The sequence below is a fragment of the Crotalus tigris genome, unplaced genomic scaffold (assembly GCF_016545835.1).
Source record: "Crotalus tigris isolate CLP2741 ecotype Arizona unplaced genomic scaffold, ASM1654583v1 scf7180000018432.44079421565:4894166, whole genome shotgun sequence".
Taxonomy (NCBI): Eukaryota; Metazoa; Chordata; class Lepidosauria; order Squamata; family Viperidae; genus Crotalus; species Crotalus tigris.
The window spans coordinates 4,223,173-4,232,272 of record NW_024096999.1 but is presented as its reverse complement, the minus strand read 5'-3'; the positions used below and the strand labels follow the sequence as shown (position 1 = coordinate 4,232,272).

Sequence of the window (9,100 nt, the reverse complement as noted above, 5' to 3'; positions counted from 1 at the left end):
TCTCCCCTCCTAAGGGCGTCTCCGCCTGCCACTCTTTCCCTCGCCCCCCTCATTGGTCGGCCGCCAGCCGAACGCTAAGCTGGGCCGACGGACGGGGCGCGGAACCAATCGGAATCCGGAAAGGCCGCTTCCTTTTTTTTTTTTCTCCTTTTCCCCCCTCTCCGGATTTCGATTCCCCGCCCCCTTCCCCCGCCCTTTCCTCTTTTTTTCGCGTCATAGAAAAAAGGAGGAGGCGCCGCTGGGCGGGGCGGAGGACGTGTCGGGGGAAAGGCGCGGACGTTCGAAAGGGGCGTGGCCAAGGGAAGGTCTTATGAATGGGCTGCCCCGCGCGAGCGCGGGAAAGAAGCGGCGGGGAGGATGGAGCGGGAAGGGCTGCGGCGCTGGGCGGCCAAGTTGGGGGTCTCCACGCCCGGAGTTATCAGGTGAACGGGGATGGGGAAAGCGGGGGGGGGTGCAGTTGGATGTAGCCGGACCGTAATCTAGCCCCCCCCCGCCCAGGAATAGCCCCAGATTTTTTTTTCCTGGCCGGGGATTATGGGCACCGTAGTCCATCGCCCCTGGAAGGCTTTGCATGTTGGGGTGCTTGTCTTATTAATTCCTACTTCGCCTCCTTTTGAAAGATTCAGGAGAGACGGAGAAGATAGACTGCCTCTGGCTATGGAGGTTTGCTTTAGCTGGGCTGGATGAATCATCCATTTGACGGATGGCCAAAATTTTACAAAAATAAAATAAAAATTAGAAAGCTACAAAAGCCATCTGAGCTCCACCCGGAGGCTGGAGCTTACCTTTCGGGGTACCTCTGCCGCGATTCACCGCCTAGCTGAGACGTGTCTTTTTCCTCTATTGGTTTTTTAAAAATAAGGCTTTTAATAATAATAATAAGGAACTGCCTCCATCCTGCAACGATATCTGTAATACCATCAAACATCCACATCTGCCTATCCCAGGTCCTGGGTAAGGACTCCATAGGTAGACAAAATGCCAAATCCAGTCTGAACATCTGGCTGACTGTGTGATGATCCATAATAATCATAAGTTGGAAGGGACCTTGGAGGTCATCTAGTCCAACCCCCTGCTCAGGCAGGAAACCCTACATCATTTCGGACAAATGGCTGTCCAGTCTCTTAAAAAAATTCCAGTGTTGGAGCATTCACGGCTTCTGGAGGCAGGTTGTCTTGTTTTATTATTGTGATTTTTTTCCCCACCTAAATGTATTTATCTTTATTGCTTTGGGTGATTCCCTCCCCCCTTAATCAGTGTATGGTTTGTAGGTGGGTTTTTATCTTGTTTAGTTTGGCCTGTTTTTAATTGTGTGTATCCCACCCAGACAGCTGCGTATATATGTTTCCTGAAAAAAATGGAAATATGATTGCTTTTCCTTGACTTTCAGCAATTGATATAATCTTCTACGTAGGGAGGATTATCTAATTGCTAAAAATTAGGTGTTGCAATTATATAGCTGTGAACATAAGAGCTAGGAAATGAGATGTCATTTCTTCTTTTGCCTTTCATTCTGATAGCCTTTTTTTGTGTGTGTGATTCTGCAGGAAAGCCGAGGAATACCTCCGACTTTCTGAAGTGAAGTGTGCCCCCCTGCTAGCCCAGATGAGCCCCACAAGCAGCGCTGTGATCTGCCTGGATTTGGCTGCCACCTTCACGGGCAATCCTGTGGACAAAGTAAATATAAGGGTTGTGTGAAAAATGGTCGGAAGTCACTTTTTTCAGTGCTGTGTGGTGACACTGAATAGTCACTAAATGAATGGGGGCAAGTCAAGGACGACCTCTTATTTTACATCGAATTCTTGAGAATTAGACAGTAGCATTTCCGTAGATGGAGGAACCTATGGGTTACGACCCCATTTGGGGTCGATCGCCCATTTTTCGGGGGTCGCCAAAGGCGGCAATCCGCCATTTTTCGCGGCGCCGTGCACGCGCGCCACGCATGGGGGGCGCCGTGCACGCGCACCACGCATGGGGGCCGTCGCACATGTGCGCCACGCATGTGCATCGCCGCGCATGTGCAGAACGTTTGTGTGACGGGGGTCGCCGTCACACAAACGTTGAGAAGCACTGCCGTAGATGTTTAACTGCTAGAAAATAGGATAGGGATGGGATGGAATAGAATAGAGTAGACTAGAGTAGAATAAGAATAGAATAAGAGTAGAGTAGAAATAGAGTAGAGTAGAGTAGAATAGAGTAGAATAAGGAATGTGTTGTTCGTCCATCGATTTTGATGAAGACCTTGACATCTTGTGGGTTATGGGCCATCAACGATGTGTCCGTAGGTGGCTAATAAGACCGATGTTAGCACGGAATGTTCTGCCACATACTGAACAAAGAAATGTAGACACTGTTACTTCTGCATTTACAGCTCTGAATAAGGAATAGAATAAGGAATAGAATGGAATAAGAAATAGAATATAATATAGAATAGAATAGAATTGGAATAGAACGGAATAAGAAATAGAACGGAATATAGAATAGAATAAGAAATACAATAGAATATGGAATGGAATGGAATCTAGAAGGGACCCTGGAGGTCATCTATCCAGTACCCTGCTCAAGCAGAAGAACCTATATCATCTCAGACAAGTGACTGTCTAGCTTCTTCTTAAAAACCTCCAGTGATGAAGCACCCACAACCTCTGGAGGCAACTTCTGTTCCCTGGTTGATTGTCCTCACTGTCAAGAAGTTTCTCCTTAATTCCAGGTTGCTTCTCTCTTTGATCAGTTTCCAACCATTGTTTCTTGTCCTGTCTTCAGGCGCTTTGGAGAGTAGTTTCATTCCCTCTTCTTGGTGGCAGCCCCTCAGATACTGTTCTTGAGTTTCCTAGTGCTGTGACTCTCTCTCACGCTGGCCTTAAATAATTTAGTTTTGGGGGTTAAGAAAAAAAAAGGGGATGCTGTATGTAGCCTTGCATGCAAAGGAAGCTATATACTAAGGGGTTTGTTTGATATTGTATCCCATTCATTATCTGACAAAAATTGCATGAAGTTCCCCCCCCCCCGACACAAGAGTTTACTAGACAGGGCTATCATTTTGTCAGTTTCAATATTTGTCATAAACTTTGGGAGGCAACCAGCCTTAAACATAATTTAATAAAAGTCAGACAATCCACAGTCCTTTTGATGAATATAAAGATAGCAGAGGGGCTGCGGATAAGGGCAGAAATGATTCGGTGCCCATAAGCAATATTTCTTCTTCTGCCATATCCGTAATCGGACGTTGGCGATCATGTTGGTGATCCTGTTTTTATCAGCAGCCGCACGAAAAAGTGCTGCTGAGTTTTGTTCAAACCAGTCCCTTAGATTTTGAAGCCACAATGTTCTTCTTCTGCCTGGTGCTCGTTTACCTTCAATCTTTCCCTGGAGGATTAAATGGAGTATGCCGTATTTTTCTGGGTGTCGCATCACAGGTCCGAAATATTCCAACTTCCTTTTTTTAATTGTTTTGATGATTTCCCTTGGCTTTCCCAGGTGGCTTATCACCTCCTCATTTCTGATCTTGTTAACCCAGCTTATACTGTACGTAGCAGCCATCTGTAAATCCACATTTCAAATGCTTCCAGTCTCTTCAGGTGGCCTTGTGTCAGAGACCAACTCTCTATTCCATAGAGCAGGATAGGAAAAATACAGCATCTGACAAGCCTGATTTTCAGTCTTAGGCTTATGTCGTGACTGCAGAAGCCCTTTTTCATTCTGAAGAATGCTGTTCGAGCTTTCTCTATTCTTGTCTTTACTTCAACCGTCATGTCCCAGCTTTCATGTAAATTGGAACCAAGAATTACCTTTTGTCAAATGGTAGCTTGTGAGTGACTAGATGCAGGTTTGGAAACGACTTTATTGTTGCTTTGTTTGTTTGTTTTTCCTCTAAAGAGTTATTTTGTGAAAGTGTCCGGCTTGAAGAGAACCACTTACCAATGCTACCTGAGATCTTTTGAAAGCCTGCTCGCTCTGCAATCCAGCTTTGGCATCAGAGAGGTGGCCGTTCAGTTCTCCTGCTTGGAAGCTGCACACCTGGCGTCAAAAATCCTGCAGAGGTAGGACGTTTTGGAGGACCCTGTCTGCTGCTTGTTATCCATAGCAAACCTGTCAGACTTGTGCACAGGATATATTTGACTAAATCCTTCATCATCCTCAGGGCAAACAAGATCAGTAATAGTTCATGGAAAAACGATCCCTGAGCAAAGTAGATGAGCTAAAACAGTGGTTCTTAACCTGGGCGATATTGCCCCCCAGGGGGCGATTTCATTTTTCAGGGGGGCAATGGAACGAAAAGGGGCAACGTGGGGGCGAAGGAATGAAAAGGGGGCGATATGGGGGTGATGGAGCGAGAAGTTTTGGGGACACCTTTGAGGTTTTTTCGTACAGTGAATCGCTGTATATCTGTCATACCAAAACATCAGATGATCACTATTGATGGATTGAATTGTGTTTTCAAATGTTCCTCCAGCTAGCTTCAGTACAGAACGCTGTACATATGTGAATACGCATCGCTTATCTTCATGCGCATTGCGCAGCAGCCTCTACCCATACAGTGGCGCGCCATTGGCCAGAATATGGGAGATATGGGGAAAAGACTGGAAATAAATTATTTGCATCGATATATCCTGATGACAATTTTAAAGAAAACAAAAAAAAAGTGTTTGCATAAATTGAAGAATTATTTCCTATGTTGTGATTGAGAAGTTATGTTAGGGGAGGGGGGCGATGACAACTTCCTCATTGGCTCAAGGGGGCGATTCGTTCAAAAAGGTTAAGAACCACTGAGCTAAAAGATGCGGTTGTCTCAAATGTTTCTGTGCTATATTTTGGGGGGGGAGGGCGGATTCAGCCATCACAGCAAAGTACTTGTAAGATTAGATCCCAGCCAGGGGTCTTCAAACTGGACAACTTTAAGACTTGTGGGGAATTAAGGATGTGGAATTCTAAGAGTTGAAGTCCACAAGTCTTAAAAGTTGCCAAAATTGGAGACCCCTAGTCTAGACCTACAAAGTGGATTGTCTCTGGAGCTGATAATCCTCGGCCAATCATCTAACCTGTAATATAATTTAAAAACATGAAGCTGTTTGCTCTATCTGCCATATCTAAAATTAGGAAAGAATAAGCAACAGAGACAATAAAAGGATTTTTCCTATTTTAACAGTTAAGGGTTCACACCTAGCAAGATTTCACAGCTAATGATGAATTGAAACTTATATTGAATTAACATTGTTGGAGCTTCAGTAAACAGGTTTGCCCTTTCAGGTACGAATCCAGCCTGCCAGAAATTCAACAGGTGGCTCTCGATTTGTCGAAACCCTTATTCACCACTGTGGCGTTGTTTACTGCTTGCAGGTAAGATTGGAAGAAATGTTTCCCTTGGGTTGACTGTAGGGTGGGGAAAGTTGACATCTGCAGTTAGAGGAAAGAACGTTGATTATATTCCATGTTCTGATTTATGATGTGTATTCCACAGAGATGGGAGTCCGATTGTGATCAAGATCAAGGGACAAATTATGGAACATGATAGACTATTGTCACCATGAACCAATTTTCTTCTAAAAATACACTGTAGGAGATGACCAGGCTGAGCCCGAAAGAGGGGTTAAACATGTTATAACTCACGAATCCTGCAAGAAATCTAGGTCCACCCCACTTTGAAAGACTTGCTTATCTCCCGCTCATTGCCCTTGACCGCTAGTTGGCCAGATCCTTGTAGAGAGCTTAAGCTTCCAATAAATCTTTATAATCGTTTGAACTACCTGAATCTCCCGATTGCCCCAGCCTTTGACGTATACCAGTTAAGGAGATACTTTGCATGGTCTGATTTCGATGGTGGTGAAATTGGTGCTGAAAGATAACTACCCTATTTTTTAATCCCTGTAATTAATTTAGAAGCAAAATACACGAGAACTTTAGAGTTGCTTTAGTGGTAGTCTCTAAGGTTCAAAGGATCCACTGAAAATGTTTTGAAGACAGTAGGGTTTAAACAGTCCAAATTATAGGACTTCCGTTCTCTTGTCCAGCCAAAGAGTCAATTATCGTGAATGATGGGAACTGTAGTGCTGCTGTAGTTTTTGGTCCTGCTTAAGGTCCATTGTCCGATGCCAGCTTCTTTCCACATGGAGGAGCCCTTCCCCCAAATATCACATCCCAGGGAATATTGAGGGAGGCAGTGGAGGGGGCTCAGCTACGTTTTGACATGTGGTTTGGTCCTAAAATACTTTTTGTCTAGCAAGGATTGTTGATTCACGGTCTGCTCTTAATTGTCCAAAAAGCAGACCCTTGAGAAAAAAAAGCAGAGCATTCATAGAACGATGCAAAAGAACCCAAAGGTAAAAAATATATACAATCTAAAAAAAACCCATATTGTATAGAAGAGATGCTTTTCACTCAAAGCATATCTTAACCGTTGTTTTTTTAAAATGTCTGCTTGATTTCATACACTTGTCGCTTGTTAGTGATGAAAAGCTGGTGGGATGTAAATTAGAACTGGGAGCTTCTAATGGAGAGATTTGATAGTAGCAGCCACTGTTAGGCCAGTATAAGTTTTAAATCGTTGGGCAAAAGGATCTTTTCATGAATCAAATCTTTCTCATTGCAGATACTTGAAACTTAAGGTGGATAAAACCAAAATGGTGACTGTTTCTGGGGTGAAGAAAACCATATTTGACCGGCTCCACACCCAGTTAGAGAAGATTAGCCAACAAATCAACCGTATGACTTTTTTAAATGTTTTTTTGTCTTGATTCACTTCTGGCAACTTGTCAAAACCACATCCACTTTTTTTTTGTAAGCCTTTTGTTGGAAAACTATAGAACGCGAGGTGCCTTCATACAGATAGTCCTTGCCTTAGGACCAAAATTGCTGTTGCTAAATGAGATAGTTAAGTGAGCTTTGCCCCCGTTTTGCGTCCTTGCTTGCCACAGTTGTTAAGTGAATCACTGGAGGTGTTAAATTGGTCACACAGTTGGTCAGCGAATCTGGCTTCCCCCATTGACTTCGCTTGTCAAAAGGTCGCAAAAGGGGATCACGTGATTCCCCTGGGACATTGCAACCGCCATAAATATGAATCGGTTGCCAAACGACTGCATTTTGATCATGTGACCTGCAATGGACTTCAGTATGAAAAACAATTATAAGTCACTTTTTTTCAGCGCTGTTGTGACTTCAAACGGCCCCTAAGCCAGCAGCTGTACCTCAAAGATGCACTTTGAGCTTTGCATGGTGGCCAAACGTAGCTCCTGTGATTTGTAAGCCGTGGCTGATTGAAGCGTGACCAAATTCAACTGCAGCCTACTGGCAAACCTTATTTGAACACGTGAGAATTCAGCTGTTTGTTTGACTCAAAAGTTCTTCCAAACTTTGAATCAACTATTTATGGCTAGTCTCAGTTGTAGACAGAAAGGAGAGCAAATAACTGGCTGGGTGACTTTGGACCAGTCTCCCTTTCTCATCCCAACCCACCTCATAAGATTGTTGGGGGGAAAATAGGTGGCAAGTTATTAGGTGTGCTCACCACCTTAAGTTGACAATGTTCTGGACTTGGGTGTCCTGTTTCCTACAAAGTACAACCAGTTCCTTAGTTCAGTTTATCCCTTGTGGCTTATTCAGTTGTATGCAGCCATTCTTGGGCATTCAAAGATTGCCTAAACATAACGGTTATTTTCTTCTTAAGGAGAAGATGATTCATTGTCGGTGAAGCTTGAAGAACCTCAGAAATCCTCCTTCCTTGAAGATCTGGCAAAGAAAGAAGGTAAGGGCAATCATGCTATTAGATGGACCTATTTAGGGGCAGGTTCCTCCTCTAGGAAACACCTTTACCTACTGCCCTCAAATAGCACCCAACTTTCATAACCAGAACATGGAATTCCAGTCTGGTTTGAAATTCCGGATACTAATCTCCCAAATTCCAGAAGTCAATCAGATCGGAGAACGTGGCTCATATGACTTTCTTCTGTGGCAGACAAATAAGGCATCAATCTCCCACCTGAATCACAGGTGTCATCCCCATTTAATAGCAACTGTGTTGATTTAGTGCTCAAGTTTGTTCATCTGAATCTATTCTAAAAAGTGTATTTCAGTACCAGCTGAAGGTGCCACAAAAAAAATTCTTAACAAACAAGGGGGCTCCATTCTTACGTCATAAGAAAGCTGATTCTTAGAACCATATGTATGTTTGTACATATACATACACAATAACACACAAACACACACACATATATATATTATTATTATTTTCCTCATTAGTTCTGGAAGCAAAAGTCCCTCGTAAGCGTGCAAAACATGAAATTGAGCCTAAAGAAGATTACGAAGAATGGAAACGAAGAATCTTAGAAAATGCTGCAAAATCACAAAGAAACAGTGTGTGAGTGGATTTGTTCCTCCTGTGAGTGCAAACATTAGGCCAGTCTTTTGGCCTATGTCAGTCTGGAGAACTAGTCTCTTGGGAGCGGGAAGGGGGGGGAACCCTCTGAAAACTTGAATTCCTTGAATAGGCCACTTTGAAGCCTAGATGGGACCTGCTTTTAAATGTGTTCAGCTCACTGATATTATAGCAAAATGCCATGTTTTTGCGTTGATATGTCCCATTAACTCTTTTTAAGATGGTCCCACACAGGTGTGATTATTTAATTTTTTTTAACCATGACTTTTGTTCATTCCTCTTTGGAAGCATCAATAAACTTTATTTGTGCGATAGTCTTCTGTTTTGTTGTTTCATTCTATAACAGTGGTTCTCAACCTTTTTAATGCCGCGACCCCCAACCGGTTGTAAGTCGAGGACTACTTAACCGGTCGTAAGTCGAGGACTACTTAACCGGTCGTAAGTCGAGGACTACTCAACTGGTGCAGCACCGTTTGCAGAATGGGACTTTTGGTGGGCTCAGCAGGGCAGAGACAGCCTGGACAATTCCTATTGGCTTTTGAAAGCCAATAGAATTAGACTCTATTCAAGAGAGTCTATTCTATTGGCTTTCAAAAGCCAATAGAATAAAAGGGAGTAGCACAGCTAAGGAAAAGGAGGAAAAAATGGCGGACTGCGTTGTTTGGCGACCCCCGTGAAATGGTCGTTCGACCCCAAATGGGGTCCCGACCCACAGGTTGAGAACCACTGGGT

At 43.6% G+C, this 9,100-nt stretch overlaps 1 protein-coding gene across 1 annotated transcript; it reads left to right on the top strand.

The window, feature by feature from the left end:
- The first annotated feature begins 304 nt into the window (after positions 1-304).
- Positions 305-8,682, top strand: ORC6 (origin recognition complex subunit 6). The gene is made up of 7 exons (XM_039352476.1): positions 305-422; positions 1,548-1,677; positions 3,877-4,040; positions 5,248-5,337; positions 6,587-6,699; positions 7,661-7,738; positions 8,233-8,682. The coding sequence occupies exons 1-7, from the start codon at positions 358-360 to the stop codon at positions 8,352-8,354; spliced, it is 762 nt and encodes a 253-aa protein (XP_039208410.1). The 5' UTR covers positions 305-357; the 3' UTR covers positions 8,355-8,682.
- The last annotated feature ends 418 nt before the right edge of the window (positions 8,683-9,100 follow it).